The sequence below is a fragment of the Chiloscyllium plagiosum genome, chromosome 23, assembly GCF_004010195.1.
Source record: "Chiloscyllium plagiosum isolate BGI_BamShark_2017 chromosome 23, ASM401019v2, whole genome shotgun sequence".
In the NCBI taxonomy this organism is placed as follows: domain Eukaryota; kingdom Metazoa; phylum Chordata; class Chondrichthyes; order Orectolobiformes; family Hemiscylliidae; genus Chiloscyllium; species Chiloscyllium plagiosum.
The window spans coordinates 33,362,584-33,380,379 of NC_057732.1; the positions used below are offsets into that span (position 1 = coordinate 33,362,584).

At 36.2% G+C, this 17,796-nt stretch overlaps 1 protein-coding gene across 5 annotated transcripts in view; it reads right to left on the bottom strand.

Annotated features, from left to right (window-relative positions):
- Positions 1 to 17,796, bottom strand: part of LOC122561755 (SRSF protein kinase 2-like) — a 210,482-nt gene that overhangs the window by 113,365 nt on the left and 79,321 nt on the right. For all 5 annotated transcript variants that reach the window (XM_043713868.1, XM_043713866.1, XM_043713867.1 and 2 more), the window contains one exon: positions 5,558 to 5,700. In XM_043713868.1, coding sequence (XP_043569803.1) covers positions 5,558 to 5,700 — 143 coding nt within the window. The remainder of the gene's footprint in view (positions 1 to 5,557; positions 5,701 to 17,796) is intronic.

The window sequence follows — 17,796 nt, forward strand, 5'->3', positions numbered from 1 at the left end:
TCCATATCACTGGGAGCAATGATTAGCCTTATGAACAGAGCTTGTGATAGTTAAGTGGCAATGTTGACTTGAAGTTTGTAAGCTAACAATCAATCAGATCTGTCTTGCAAAGTGTAGAACGTGAGTCATGATTCCTGTAAGGAATCCTCACATTCCAGTTTCCAAGCTGAAATGTTACCTTTCTTTGTTTCCTGCATAGTCCAGGCGTGATTTTAGGAAGTACAGACTTGCCTTTATCCGTATCCTCCCTCAACTTTGTAGGATGGTTTCCAGAGGAAGGATGAAAACAGAACCATCTGGGTCATAGTCATTTGCAAGACTTGTTGGAAGCTGCAAGCTTGAGCAGAGCAGCAACTGCCTAAGCGATTCCACTCCACATTTTGTGTCAGACTTACATACTTTAACAATAACATCAAAAGGTTACTGGCAATATTGAAAGGCATTAACACAAAATGTGTTTTTTTAAGATTGCCAACTTGTAGCTCAAAGTCCTGCAGGGGTTGGCGCTGGGGTCTCAGCTACAGTACTTACAATCAATATTAACAACTTGTATGAAGGGATTGAGTGCATTGTATTTGTTGATGATACATAGAGTCATAGAGATGTACAGCATGGAAACATGCTGACCAGATATCCTAACCTAACCCAGTCCCATTTGGCCCATATCCCTCTAAATCCTTCCCATTCATATAGCCATCCAGATGCCTTTTAAGTGTTGTAATTGTACCAGCCTCCACCACTTCCTCTGGCAGCTCATTCCACACACATACCACCCTCTGCATGAAAACAATGCCCCTTAGGACCCTTTTATATCTTTCCCCTCTCACCCTAAACCTATGCCCTCTAGTTCTGGACTCCCCGACCCCAGGGAAAAGACTTTGTCTATTTATCCTATCTATGCCCCTCATGATTTTATAAACCTCTAGGAAAAGCAGCCCCAACCTATCACTATCCTATCTACCTACGACTCCACTTTCAAAGAGCTATGAACCTGCACTCCAAGGTCTCTTTGTTTAACAACACTCCCTAGGACCTTACCATTAAGTGTATAATTCCTTCTAAGATTTGCTTTCACCAAATGCAGTACCTCACATTTATCTGAATCAAACTCCAGCTGCCACTCCTCAGCCCATTGGCCCATCTTATCAAGAGTCGTTGTAATCTGAGGTAACCTTCTTCGCTGTCCACTACACCTTCAATTTTGGTGTCATCTGCAAACTTAGTAACTATACCTCCTATGTTCATATCAAAATCATTTATATAAATGACAAAAAGTAGTGGACCCAGCCCCAATCCTTGTGGCATTCCAGTCTGAAAAACAACCCTCCACCACCACCCTCTGTCTTCTACCTTTGAGCCAGTCCTGTATCCAATGGCTAGTTCTCCCTGTATTCCATGAGATCTAACCTGCTAACCAGTCTCCCATGGGGAACCTTGTTGAACGTCTTACTGAAGTCCACATAGATCACATCCACTGCTCTGCCCTTATCAATCCCCTTTGTTACTTATTCAAAAAACTTGTTCAATCAAGTTTGTGAGACATGATTTCCTACGCACAAAGCCATGTTGACTATCTCTAATCAGTCCTTGCCTGTCCCTCAGGATTCCCTCCAGCAACTTGCCCACCACCGACGTCAGGCTCATTGGTCTAGTTTCCTGGCTTGTCCTTACCACCTTATGTAGGAAAGCAAGTTGCGAGGAAAATAGAAAAAGAGTCTTCAGCTAAATGAATGGGCAAATAAAATGTCATTGTACCATAGGAAAATGAGAAGTTATTCATTTGGGCATGAAAACAGAAAAGCAGAATACTATTTAAGTGGAGAGAGATTACAAAATTCTGTACTAGTGGGATTTGCATGACCTTGTACATGACTCTCAAAACATTGCCATATAGGTACAGCAAGTAATTAGGAAAACAATTCTAATGTTGGCCTATAAGGCTAAAGATATTAAGAAAGGAGATCTTGCTACAATTATATAGGGGACTGATCAAAATGCACCTGAAGTAAGAGTCCAGTTTTGGCCTCCTTACTTAAACAAAATATACTTACATCAGAAACAGTTTAAAGAAGTTAAATTAAACTAATTCTTGGGATGAAGAGGTTGCTTTATGAAGAAAGGTGAGTAGGCTGGGTCTATACTCATTGGAGTTCACAACAATTAGAAGTGATCTTGGTGAAACAAACCATTCTGAGGGAGGTTGACGGGGAGTACTGTCAAGATGTTTTTTTCTGGTGTGGGAAGCTACAACTTGGGGGGTGGGGGAGGGGGGTCACCGTTTAAGAGTTATTTAGCTATAAGAAGGAATTTCTTTTTCAGGGACCATTAGTCCTTGAAATTTTCTTCCACATAGCAGTGGAGTTAGACAGATTTCTGACTGAGAGAAGTGGTAAGAATGCTATGGAGGACAGACAGGGGAGTAGAATTAAAGCCATTATCAGATCCATCATGGTTTCACTGAATGGTAAAGCAGATTTGAACTGCCAGATGACCTAATCCTACTCCTATTTCTTATGGTGTTAATAAAGCAGTTCACAAGTCTGCCACCACAAGTTAACCCTCTTCAAAAATAAAACACACCTCAACATTAAACCAACTCAGTGAGCCTCATCAAAGCTTTAAAAGCCTCCAAAAAGATGCCACCACAGCAGTAATTCCCCAACACTCCTTCAATAAACCTCTCACCATAGCTCTAAATCCTGTACCATTAAATCCCCATATGAAGGCAATCAAATAAACACCACAGCACAGCAGTCAATTCCACTAAATCCCTTCACCACAGTACTAAATTTCCTACCCACCACTGGAAAATACACATAATGATCCCACACTATGACAGCAGAAATCCCCAATTAGCCCTCAATAAGTGCAAAAAGAAAGATTGGAAAACATGCGGCCTCTGGTTAATCAGTGAGTACAGGTAGTTCTTCTATAACACAATGGTTGCGTTATTGGTTATTGTGCAACCTCCATTATAACGCTTTAGAAACAGCCCTTAGAAAGTCTTGGCAATGCAATTTGAGGTATATAATTTTGCAACTTTATTGGGTGTGCCAATTCAAACAAAGTTCGGTGTACCTCGAACACCAAAGGCTCTTATTTCATGACTTAAACTTTTATGAGGTACTTGTCAAATACTCTCTCAAAGTCCAAATACAGCAGATCTACTGGCTCCCCTCCATCCACTCTGGTCGAGACTTCCTTGAAAAATTCCAATAAATTAATCAGACATGACTTCCCTTTTATGAAGCCATGCTGACTGTTTGATTAGATTATGATTTTCCAAGTGTGCTACTCTTACTTCTTTAACAATGATTCCAATACTTTTCCAACAATATGGTTACCCACTTTTTGTCTCCGCTCCTTTATGAATAGGGGTTTCACATTAACAGTTTTCCAATCCTTTGATCCTTTTCCAGAATGCAATCATTTTTGGAAAATTACAACCAATGCATCCACTATCACTGCAGCTACCTCTTCTAGGATCCTAGGATGCAAGACTTCAGGGCCAGGGGACTTATTGCCTTTAGCCTCATTAGTTTGTTTCACACTACTTTATTAGTGACAGTACTCAATTCCTCCTCCCTCATTCTTTAGTACTAATGGGATGCTTTAAGTTTCTTCCACCATAGATACTGATGCAAAATATTTGTTTAACTCTTCTGCCATTTCCTTGTTTTCTATAACTTTGTCCCAAAATTCATTTTCTAAGGCGCCTATGCTCACTTTGACTTCTCGCTTCGTTTTTCATTTTTAAAGAATCTCTTTTCAATCAGTTTTTATATTCCTTGTTATTTGTCCTTGTCATTTATTTTCTCTGTCTTGATTATCTTTTCTGTCCTCCTTTGCTGGAATCTGAACTTATCCCCATTTTCAAGACTATCACGGACTTTGGCCTCCTTCATTCCTCATTCAGCCAGTGACCAAAAACAGATTGCCTGTATATTTATTCATCTAGTGGGACCTTGTGACAAGTACATTGGCTCATATAATTAACTACTCAATAGTGATTGCACTTTAAAAAATAATCCATTGATACAAAGTTCTTCAAGATGCCTTAGGGATATGGCAATGCAAATTTCTTCTTAATCTTAGCCAAGCTACACAAATCTATTTGCTTTAGTTGTAATAACTAAACAAATTCAGCTGGAGAATGCAGTCCATAAACTACATCTGTGGAAACCTTGTAGTTTCAAGTAGTATTTTTCAGAAGATATAAATTATGGTAACCTTTTCCAGGACTGTCATTCATTATATTATCATGGCAATTCTTTTACTCAAATTAATCTGAAACAGCTGTTTTGTAATCATAAAAACACAGCAAACTTTTTTTTTACAGGCACCTTATGAACAGATGCTCTCGCTAAATCGGCAAAAACTATATCTCTCAAATACCACAAAATTTACCGTATTATTCTATCCAATTATTATGGTTTTAATTTATTTATGTCAAAGTAAACTTGTTGTTCAATTGAATGACCGTGTGTAATATCAATAGTTGATTCAACTTTGAATCAATTTCTTTTCAAATGCCCCAATCCATCCCAATGTCTGAGTAGTCAGTTGAGGGTGCAAGTGAGAAGTTGGTAAGTTTTATTTAAGGCAAAGTTTCATCATTACATAAGTGATTAATGCTGTAAATAGAGTAGAAGTGATGTGTACACCCCCTGCATTACATTTATATTACCTAGTGTGCATTTTTATATTGATTATGTGGACCTCTTGATCAACTGGAATATCTGATCAACTGGAACGCTCCTGCCTCCAATGGTGTTATTAATAAAAAGATTATGTATTAACAATGAAAGGAAAAGTTTACATTTCTAATCTTCCGCTCTCTTGAAACAGCATCAAGGTGACCTTAAAGCTTTCAGAGTATCTATTTGAGCATTGCTCAGAAGGGCATACTTTGTTGAATTTTTTTTTGTCTTGCACTCATCAAGGAAATTTGCCAGAAATACCAACATAAAGAGAAAACATTTCTGCTGCTTGTTGAAGTGGAGAGTGTTCATTTGTTGGCAGCAGACTCTGACTGGCACCGTTTTCATGGAGAATGTACCAGTTAGTTGATGACTGACAGTTCACTCTAAAGTTTTGTTTCAATTTTAAACCAGGCAAGTTAACACGGATAGGTCAAGGCAATGTCCTGAGAAATTAGCCATAGAATGGCAGTTGCTCATTTAAAATGTACATGCGCCACGCAATTCAACCAAATAGGTGACAGCCAGAGTCCACTGCCAACCAATATGCTCTCTCTTTTCATCCAGTATTAATGCTGCTTTCCCTTTACACTAGTGCTTCTTTTGAAATATCCAGATGGGTATAAGATGAAACATTGATAAAATGCATCTTTTTTAAACAATATTCAAGTTCTGTACTACCAAGCAACTATTACATTTATTTTGTATTGTTCACTAAACATTGTTCTAAATTCTAAAGCATATAGACATACTTTCTAGCACAGATTCAAAAGTAGACTCAAACTAAACAAAGATCAGCCAAAAATGCATTGCATCAAGTCTACACTTAAAGATCAGCTCAGTAGACTGGGGTTTACCTTTACAATAGTCAGCAGGGTCTTCCTGTTCTTCATCATCAGATCCCAAAATTTCCTCCTCAGGTTCTGGAGGAGCATGATCGGGTAGAGGTGGAGGAGGAGGAGGGGGAGGACCTGCAGGAGCTTTCTGTTGAGCCTCTGGCCTTGAGGAAAGAAAAGGAGCAAAATAAGGCAAGACTTTTAAAAGGTTTTGCATGTAAAGTTTCAATTTTTTAACCTATGATTAATAAAGGAACAAACTTCAAAAGGACATAATTCATTTCAATCCCACAGCCTGAATTTTAGCTTCGAAGCAGTCAATTCAAAATTATTTACAAATATAATACTATCTGCATTCACATATAAGAACAGCACAGGGACAAGGATTGGCTGTTCCGAATCCATACCCTAACATGAGTTACCTTCAAGTGAGGACTGTCTATCGGAAAAACACATTTGATAAAATGTTATATCCATTGGCTAGGAAAATTCTATGGTCTTGTGTAGGAAAGAGTACAGAACTAAGGTAGATTATTGACAGAAAGATATGTTTGGACACACGGCAAGAATCAATTCTGGAGATTCAAACTTCTTCAAGAGGTCAATTACAGATACGCTTTCATTGACAATTCAGAGACTTCAATAAAAATTGTAAACTTGTGCAACTTGCACGCAGAAACATTTTAGGCATTTTCCCCTCCTTTGAGAAACTGCAAGAAAGTAGATTTAGAATGCAAGAAAGTGAGTAGGAATCTGTTTGTGATTAAGTAAATGCTGTTGCTATGTGGTAAAATGCATTATTTGGCTATTAAGTCCATCCACACCTCCAGCTCACTGGAGTGTCACCACAGTATCAGCCAAACAAGTGAATGAAATTCTGATGAGGAGATTTGGGAGAAAGCATCACAGCAGTACATTGATACAACATTCAAAGATTCAGAGCTATTGTTTTCTATACCATATGAGCACTAATATATTAAATATCATACTTCAAGAATTCTGACATTGATAGAGGCCTAAAAATATGTTTTGCTGAATCTGTCGTCAATTGCACAAACAGTAATTGTGTCAAGGAGATTTCAAAATTACCAAAGTTTTTGGAAGGAGAGAAGGGAAAAGTGGAAAATGATAGAAAAATTACAGTATTTTCCTTCAGGAGGCATCATCAGATTTGTATATCTGTGGTCTGAAATGTCAATATTGCATTCTATTCTTTGACACTGAAAAAAAATGACAGATGTTTCCAGCTCACAAGGATAGCATTCAGGTATGCCATCGGGATTCCAAATTTTATTAAATAAAAAGTGACTTCAAGGGAGATTCACGACAAGTCCAAATTGAGAAGACAGGTGCATCTAACATTGCTCTCCATAAGACCTTTCTAATTTAGGGCATTCAATTTAAGAAATATGAAGTTTGCTATCCTCATCAACCTAACCATTTATAAGTTATACATTTTAACTTCTTAATTCCTATACCAAATTTTACAAAAGCCAAGTATAAAATTTAAATGACAAACTTTAAGCCAAAATATCGACCCCTTTGTAACAGGCATTGTGCTGTCACAGTAATACTGTGTTTAGTAACTGAATTCTGATGCTCCATTGTTATGTAAGTCTGAAGGATGATGATGAATCTTTCATGGGATAATAAAATAAATGATAAAATGTTCACTTTTGGTACCTACTAGCATCAAATAATCTGGCTTATAACAGCATAAAAAGTGGTTCCCATAGAAACAGATTCTGCATTTATGAACAACTGCTCAGGGAACAATCACCAAATGGTCATCGCTGTTAGTACAGCAGTACAACAAAATATTGTAAATCTAAAAATTTTATGAATCCAGCCACAAAGATCATTTTGATTCTTTTCAAAAATTGAAGTTAATTCATAATATTCATCTCCTCTTTTTGCAAGTGTATTTATCTTCACATTTCATTTTCCAAGAGCTATTTTGCATGACCAGCATACCACAGTACATTAATTCACAAATATTAATTTTACAAAAATATTCCCTGTAAACTACTGACTACAAATATAGTTTTCAATGAAGTAATGTAAAACTGTTCCATATAATTCATCTTTTCACTATGGATTAATCAAAAAAATAGTATATACTATATTGTATTATTGACTGTTTTTTAAACAAATGACTATGGTGTTGTTCATTAAATTTTAATATTCACATTACAAACTCATCTGCATCCTTACTTTAAAATCTTTATCACATATTGCACAATCATTTCTCTAAATAATACTCATTATATTCATATTCATTGTTCAGTTAACATAACAAGCAATATCCTTTAATAACTAAAGAGAAAGCCTTGCATCCTATACATCTCTAAAATCGCAGTGTCATGAAGTGCTTTATTGCCAATTAAGAAATTTTATAAAGTAGTCATGGTTATAATGTCGTCAATTTGAAAGCCAACTGTAAAGTCCCACAAAAACTGATCATAATCACAGTGATTTAATTACATTAATGAAGATATACATCATTGCCAGGCTACCAGGAGAACTCACTTGCTCTTCCCTAAAATGTGGAGGTGTCGTGTTGAACTGGGGCAGACAAAGATAAAATCACATCACACCAGGTTATAGTCCAATAGATTTATTTGGAAGTAGCAGCTCCTGGAATACTGCTCTTTTGTCAGGTAGCTAGCGCCACACCTGACAAAGCAGCATTCTGAAAACTTGTACTTCCAAATAAACCTGTTGGACAGTAACCCAGTTGTGTGTGCTTTTTAACTTTTCCCAAAATAGCACAGCAGAATCATTTACATCCAGCTGGGAGAGTGACAGAGTCATTTTGTCTGAAACATATGATTTCTGACAGTGCAGGAGTCCCTTAGTACTGCCTTGAGTGGCAACATAGATTAAGGACTCAAATCCCATGAATTTGCAACTTTCTGACTCAGAGGCTATAGGTTAGCAATTGAACCACAGTCAACAGAGACAATTAAAACATCCCAAAAAATCACATTGGCTAGTTAATCAATGCAATCCCAGAAATTGAGATATTTATGTATATTTTTCTGATTCTCAAATCTGTGACAATTGGGTATTAAAATACAAAATGTAATGTGGCATACTTAGGGCAGAATCTGGTTATTGATCACTCAGCTTTCTTCTGATCTGTAACAAATGGAGATACTGAGCAAAGGTTGCATCATGTTCAGAAATGGTCAAGCAAATTTAATGTTTGACAATTAGGTTCATATGAACCTGCAATAAGTTAATCCAAGTGTTAAGATAATAGAAATCTTGCTTAAATTCAGATGCATGGAAAACAGAAGCACTGATTTTATTTTGCATGACAACATTTTGAACAGATCACAGGGAATAGTTAGACTGAATATTGCAGGTGAATGTAGGGGAATGGGTCTGGGTGGGTTGCGCTTCGGCAGGTCGGTGTGGACTTGTTGGGCCGAAGGGCCTGTTTCCACATTGTAAGTAATCTACTCTAATCTAATCTAATCTAAATATTTGAGATTGCTGGTGCCTGCCAAGTCCCTGACAGCTAGCTGGAGAACAGTAGAATGACCTAAAGACTGGCAATGAAGTAATTTTTAACAGACAAAGAAATGTGTATAAAAATTAGTGATATGTTCCATGAAATGCCCATCTTCATTAGGAGACAGCAAAACTCTAAGCTCTCAGGTTTGCTTTAATATCTACTAATTGAGGTATTGTTGTAGAAAAATGCTGAAATATTCAGTCTAACTATTCCCTATGATCTGTTCAAAATGTTGTCATGCAAAATAAAATCAGTGCTTCTGTTTTCCATGCATCTGAATTTAAAGAAGATTTCTATTATCTTAACACTTGGATTCACTTATTACAGGTTCATATGAACCTAACTGTCAAACATTAAATTTGTTCTTTAAAACAATTTGTTTACTTTTGTCTGAATGTTCTGAATAACGGATAATCGGACAAAACATTTAAATATTACTTTAAAAAGTGAATCTGCAATATTTATGCACATGAAAATACATGTGCTGAGATATTACATAAAGCCACAAGCATAAATTAAGATGCTGCATGCAGCTACATCTCCCAGAGAATTAGTACTTGAATGAATCTTGTGAATTACCTCAGTGTCTTACGCCTACAGCTACATTCTTGGAACAAAATGGATTTGTACTGTACCAAATATTTCTGTAATGAACCTTCCTTAAATATTTGGACAAGACATTGTAACCAATTTAGTCATCTCACAAACTACTGATATGGATTACAAATCTAGCACAGTAATACATTGACAAGCCTAAACAAACTGCATTACATTTCTTGACCATTAATATTCCCAACAACTGTCTCTCTCTCTCCCTTTGGATAAGGGTGTTGCCTTTGCAGTTTCCCAATCCTCTGGGATTTTTCTTAAATCTAAGGATTCTTGGAAGATTTCTACGAAGGCATCTACTGTATCTGTAGCTATTTCTTTTAAAATCTTAGGGTGGAACCCATCAGGTCCAGTAGAATTATCAGCCTTTAGCTCCACTAGTTTGGCTCAGACCTTTTTTCAAGTGATAGTTATGTTTATTTTCTCTCCCCTCCCCACTTGTGGGAACCTTGATTATTTATTCTTTTTGGAATCCTAATCAAAATGAGGCAAGTGAATCCATCTTATGCTTTTACATTGCAGTAACAAATTTTCAAAAATTTTTAAATTTTCATTTGCAGTACTTCACTTGAAAGGCTACTTTATCTGAACAGCTGAGTCATATTTTTAGTGGAATAATGAAACAGGATTAGAATTAGATTCTACACATGTAGTAAAACATATGAAACAATTTGAGATCAAGAAGTGATATGTACCGCTTTAGCTCCAATGAACCACAGCCTAACAATGACCTAGAAGTTAAAACTAAAGTAGCTAACTCAACACACTGACCCTGACTGTTGCTAATGCAAGTACTGTCGTCATGTCAAGCTGAGCTACAAATCTTCTCAAAACTCGCTAAGATGCAAAGTACTCAAATGACAGCTTAGTCAAACCTCTTCCTCATATTTTCAGTCCCTGTTTAGCCCCATTGCTCCTTTTAACATCTTATTACTATGCATACTTCTTGTGAATATACTTCAACAAGACTTTCCCGTCTCTGCCATTTATATTATCCCAGTTTAGTGTGCAACTATTGATGTATTTTTTCTGAAGAATATTGATACATTAGAAGGATGAAAGTTATGCTGGGATATTATACTCAAAGTTATTAAGATTCAAGGAGCCTGACTGCTTTTCATTGAAGAAATATTGACTTGTGACTAAAAGGATTGAGAATTTTCTAAATTACTCCTATGTCATTTATACTTGCTTGTTACTTAACAGGAGGGCTGGGTGAGAGTACACCAGAATTTTCTTTTTATAATCATCACAGAATCTCCCAACCCATTAGAAAAGGCATATGTGTACAAAGTCACATCTCATCTCCTCTTTGTATGATTTGAAGGGAAAAAAAAACATGATTTATTATCAACAATTCAGTAGTTTATGTAAAACACACCATTCTTCCCATCATTCCTCACACTTAAACATTTTCAGCTTGGAAGAATCCTACTCTGAAATATTGGACAGACAACCTTCAAACTGGAATTAGAACACATTCATTTTTAAAGCAGAGGCAACACACCATATCCATTGATAATGAGTTTGCAAGTTATGTTTTTCCTTTTTTTTGCATGTGTTCCTCATCTCCAAAAATCCTGTGGATTTACATTATGCTGTCCTCATATCTCTTAATGAACAAACACTCAAATTCAACTAACTTTGATTTTGCCTAATTTCAGTCTCTCCTGTCATCCCTTGAACCCTTCATATAAAACATTTACCTATAATTCATTCAACCTTTCTATTTTACTTAGCCTTGCTATTCCCATTATTTCAATCACAAAAAAAAGGCTCAGATAATCAGCTGTTCACTGGAATTTGGGACTGTTTCCAAGGACTAGTATAGGTCCATGCGATGCCTATGTTAAATATGGAAATAGGTAAACTTAGGAAATTACAGACAATAATCAGTTGTCAGCAAGATGTTATTTTTGTGTGAATGGTTTGGTAGAAGAAAAGCATTAAAAAGTATCTCTGTACAGTTTAAGTGAAAAAAAATGTCCAGTACTGCCAGCTTGACTGATCTTTGTGGTGCTTTTTCCCACCATAGGAAAAAAACCTTGGGTAAATTTTGGTCTTTTTTGAGTTATTCCATGTGCCAGAGAAAAATGTGATAGATTTAACATCAATGTGATTAAAGCAGCTAAAAGCACCAGTATTGAGGCAATAATTATCCAAAACTCTCCATGGGCTAGCCACGTGCTTAGGTTGCCCAAGTTCCAAATCCCAAAGTAAAACTTATTTTTAAACCATGCTCAAGGAAAAGTACTCAAAAGATAGATGATCAAAGAAAGCATTTCAAAGACTCCCCAAAGGCTTCCCTCAGAAAATGCAACATAAATGTCAATGCATGGGAGGTCCTCAGAGAAGAAACTAACTTCAAGGAAACTCCTGTATGAAGGGACACAATACTTTGAGAATGACCATCAAAAAGAGAGATTACGGAGAAAAGAATGTAAACAATCAATGCTAGGGATCACTTCCATCTCCCAGAAACACCTGCCACAAGTAGGGTTGCAGATGCAGTTCTGGATCGGGCTCATCAGCCAAACAAGGATCCACAGAATCCATGACCAACGACACAGACTTTCCTATGGACAGTCACACTCATTAGTGAGTGACTGTCAACAGCAATGTTTATTTAATAATAAATGGTGAAGGCTTAATTTGATAAAGTTGCTTCGCTTCAATGGATCAAAAATAACATTCCAGGGAAACATCTATCATATGTACTGAAGTAAAATTAACTGCTCAACATCTGTAGAAGGCAAGTCTGTTAATTAGGTAGTTAAGGTTATTACAACGAAAAGGGTTAATACAAATCAGTTGTAATGATGGAAAATGCGAATAGTTACACTATAATCATTTCAATTCTAGCATCTGTTTTGTGGCTTTATTCAAAACCAGAATCTTTCTGGTAGCTAAAAGAAGTTGAAACAACAAATGACTTGCGCTAACATACTAATTTTAATACAGTAAGCATTGCCAGACACTGCAGAGATGAAAACAGACAATAAAAAGAAATGCAAGGTTTAACAGAAGATATTAAAAGGCAAGGTCAAAGAAATAGGTTTCAGGCAAAGACATCAGCAGACTACTGTGATTGCTGAAGAAGCAAAGTAGAATAGGGCAGAAAAGAAGATTCAAGTGAAGTCACAAAAGTGGCTTGTGGAAAGGAAAAAATGCATGTTACTGCAACCGGGGAATTGTCTTTTGAAGTAAGGTACATCATTTAAACCACTTCAATAGACAGAGGTAAACAAATAAATAATTGCTAACTGTCACAACCACAGACCAGTTGCATCCTCAGAGTAGTCATTGAACTAAGAATTTAAAAACGTTTGCATGTAGCTCCCTTCTTTGTTTTTAAAATAACCAGCAGCACAGTCTTACATTTTAAAGATGGTAGGTTATTTCATTACACAATTATTGTTGAAAGTTGTTTAAAATTTAAAAAGTAATTATTAGCTAAAATACAAATACAAAAAATTCAAGTGAGGATAAAAGTTAAATATAAGCATGGAAAATGAGATCAGTCTTTACTCTCATTGCAGGCCTGGCTTGCTTGAAGATTCTCTTTCTGCAGTGAAAGAGTTGAATACTTAAGTTAGATTCAAGGGTTGTCATGGTTTCTGAAGTTGAGTAGTTGGAAGATTCAGCACAACTGGACTGGTAGTGAGTGAAGGCTTTTTTCACTTCTAAACATTGCAGGTTGTGGCTCTTACCAGCCTGCTTCGCATAACAGTTCTGAACACCTCCCTCAGTTTCCCTGTCAAAAAGCTGCTTAAAATTGATTTTATCATCTGTTCAGGTTACTCTCCTGAGACTTCTGTGCAAAATGGTTATTCAGTGTCAGTTTTTAATGCAGTTTTAACAAAAAAAACTTTAAAATGCCTACTACCCCAAACTATTAAGTCATCCTTCCATTCCAGGTATTGGGTTATTCATGTTTGGAGTACAGGTACTGTCTTTTAGTGGAAGTAATTAACTTTTGAACTTTCTCAACTATTAACTTGAATAGTTATCATTCTATTGGACTTTTGGTGAGATAGGAAGAGCTATTCACAGTTCCAGGAAAGCCAGTGTCAATGAGTTTCTGTTTAGCTTTGAAAATGTTCATTTAAGTTCATGGAATTTCTTCTTGAGCCAAGTCCAGTCTGGTTTCAACTCCAACCTATGACTTCTTGAAGCCATTTTGTAAAACACTGTCTATTTTGAAGACAAATTAGCTTTCTTTACAAAATACATGATGCAGCTACACAATCATAGCATAATCAACAAACTTGAAGATATAATTAAAGGTTACAAATAAGATTTAAATGTCTATAATAATATAAACTTATCTTTTATTTAATCTAGGGTGTTAAATAACTGCAATTTCTAGTCAGCCTTTAGCCATCTAATATGACATATAGATCGCAGTGTGCATTGAATCACTGTCAGGAATACTTCCACACTCTTCTCTACATAAGTTGGCAAAAATCAGAAGTGTTCAGTGGAAAAACCATGTCATTATTAGCATAAGTTTTATATTGCATACTAGCCCATTTCTTTAATTATGTTAACACAAATCAGCAAAAAAATGGACAGTCTTTACCCTTTACACTTAAAAAGGAACAACGCAATCTTGCATGTACCTACATGTATTGCCAATGCCATTTAACACCTTTTCTTGACTGTAACAGAAATAAATACTGATAAAAATATTTTGTAAAAAGCTTTAAAGAATCCAATAATGCCTTTCTTAATGCTGCAGATAGTTTCATTCCTGACGAGAGCAAATTTCCTGTGGCTAATTAAGAACACGAAGCAGACTACAAATTGGAAAGAAAAGAAAAAAAATAAATGGTGTGAACATTAGCGGTACAACAGAAAACTGGGTAGGTTTTAGAATCCAGCAAAGACTGACCAAAACAATAAAAGGGGAAGAGATTGAATTTGAGAGAAAATAGCAAGAAACATTTTTTTCAAAAATGAAGTTTTTTTTGTGAAAGATCTTCTATACCCTGTTTTTTTTTTTAGGGACCATTATTTAGAGTCCTAGAGACGTCCAGACCTTTCAGCCAACCAGATATCCCAACCCAATCTAGTTCTATCTGAAAGCACCCAGCCCATATCCCTCCAAACCCTTCCTATTCATAAACCCATCCAGATGCCTTTTAGAAGATCCTTTCACACTTTGACATACTTTGATGATGTAGGTTACCAACTTATTCCTTTGGAAGCTCCAAAAACAATATATAGTGCAATCCTTCCAGGTTTGGTAATGGTGTTGGCGGTGACAGCAGCAACAATCACTGCTAAAGTACTGTTTGCCACCGTTTAGGAAAAGAATCATAATGGTTGTATGGAATGAACAGACTGATTGAACAGTGTTTCTCAAATGAAGTACAACTTTTAACGACAACATAAATGTATAACCTTATTACAGCAAATTATGTTTAAATTGGCATGAATAATTTCGTAATAGGTCAGATAAAGTCAAAGTTAAGGGATAGTGAATCATATACATATTAACTCCAACAAAATAATATAAGACAAAAGAGCATGGCATCAAAAAATCGATCAGTTAATTACAGCTTGCAATTAGAAACTGCTGTTATACTGGCTCACTAACAGAAACAATAGCCAACAACAATTCTTATTTTATAAAAATCGGCAAATTCAACTGACTTTGACTGTTTGTTATCTAGTTTACTGACAGGCAGCAAAGATTTCCTCAGACACTGATGCACTGCTCCAACACAGGCTTCACAGCTTTCGTATTCAGATTGGAGGACATCTTCAGAGAATCCCTACAGTGCAGAAAGAAGCCATTCAGCCCTCAAGTTTGCACTGACTATCTGAACAGCATCCCACCTAAACACAGTCCCCACCCTATCCCCACGACCCCACATTTACCATGGTTAAGCCACCTTGCCTACACATCCCTGGACACCATGGGGCATAGTCAATCCATCCAACCTGCACATCTTTGGACTGGTCATCTCAACAAGCAAGCCCTTTCTAGACACACTCATTCCATCATACATTAAGAATCCCTTGTGAAATAAAGTTGTGTGTTCCTCCAAATCTCAAATCTTCCAAAGCACCTCTACAATGGTGGCAAATCCCAGGATCTATACAGAATCTGCCCGAGCTTCCAAAACTCCACATAATTATTGTTAAACCATAGAAAGTTTATCCCAAAGCTACATTTCCCAAGCATTTCTGCCAATGCTGGAAAACTCAACAACCCTCATCAGTCTTAGCAAAGCCCAAGCTCTCATCTCTCTGCAGTACCCAAGGAACAGGGTTGCCAACAGTGCCCCTAAAAGCCTGGACAACCATCAACCCTCAAACTAATACTACAACAAGCTTGGTCCTGATTTTCAATCTGGCACATATTACCTACCATATTGTTATACATCCTACAACTTAAAACACATTAACTCTGCACACTTAATTTTAAAGGAACACATAAAATTGAAAAAAAAATCCATCCCCCAGGAAAGGTGTTAGACATGAAACATGACTGATTCAACATCTAATTCATCACAGATGGTGCCTGATCTGCTAATTATTTCCAGTTTTTTGTGTTTACATAATAAATCAAGGCTACTGATCTGCAGTTTTAAAATGGATGAGGCAAAAACTGAACTACCATGACATCAAAAGAAACAAAATCTCAATTAAAAATTGTGACTTATTCACTGTAAATCAGTATCCTCAAAATCCATTTTGTGCTTTGTGCATTACCTTTATAATAATATAGTGTGTGTTACAACTCAGCTCAAGCACCGCAAACAGGAGATCTACTAAGATAAACAAAGGGTTAGAATTTCTGCTTAGGACTGAACTGCCAAGCTGGGAACAAATTGTGTTTTTGTTTTGAAAGTTCTCTCTTGAATTTTCTACACGTCAATGAATATGAATTCTGCCATGAATCAATACCAGTAGGGCAGTGTTTGGTCATTATTTTACAAGTTACATTAAGAAACATTCTTTCATATATTCAACAGCAGCAGTTCTGTGCAGTTTGATTGGTATAGCTCAAAACTAGCTTGTTGTTTAGTTCACCATCTTTCTAGCCTGGTTCTTAATCACCAACAATAGCTTTCATAAACCATAGAGATCTTTTGCTAGTGGTATTGCTGTATAGTAATAATTCATTAGTAAATTAAGAAAAATGGTTATTCAAAATCTTTTAAAACATGTCCAACGATGTCCATGCACCCAAACAACAATAGCTTAACTTGAAGGGTCTGTTTGAAGGCTAGCAAATAGATGCAATTAACAGAAATGCATTACAGTGATTCATTTGATCTGGGGTGTGGCCATTGTTGGAAGCATAGCTAACTTCAAGACAAGTTAGTGAAAAAAATCACAAATTTGTTTTGTGCTAGATGTAATTTGAGCTTGAAATCTTATGATCTTTTACACAGTTTGGACAATTTTGGTGGATTATGATCAAAATCTGATTGAGGGGAAATGTCAGGAGGAAATATTTTGCAGCTGGCGTATCCTACTGCACTTCAGAGTCGAAATCTAAAAATTTCCAGCTCTTTTTCCAATATCACACAGCACAAATCAAGGGTTTAGAAGCAACTGCCCACCAACAGAACTTAGAACACACCTGATCTCATGATGTGACGATCTAACCACTGAATTCTAGAACTTTCAATAAAATTAATGGGCAACAGTAATTGTTTTCTAAATAAAAAAGAATAATAATGCAAATATTCAACACAGTTATCCTATGCACTTATATATTCCAGTGCTTTATCCACCTTCATATTTGCAAAGTAAACATTAATCTAAGTTTGAAAAGAATAATTTTTATGCAACAATTTTTAAGCTATAATAACCTTACACTATACATCAAGGGTTTTGTGTTGCACGCCAAGATTGCACACTCTCCAAGAGTATTAAACAATTCAAGATTCCTAGTTTTCTTTAAGTTGGAGTTTTCTTGAACTGTCTTTGAAATTCAATATGAATAAAAACAAAATTGGTTTTCCAAGCATTAGTCATTCATTACCGACTTGAGTGCACCGACTCTTCCTCCAAATAAGGGATGTATATATGATCAAAAATTAACTAAATCTGAACATGGCTGAAAATGTGTTGCTGGAAAAGCGCAGCAGGTCAGGCAGCATCCAAG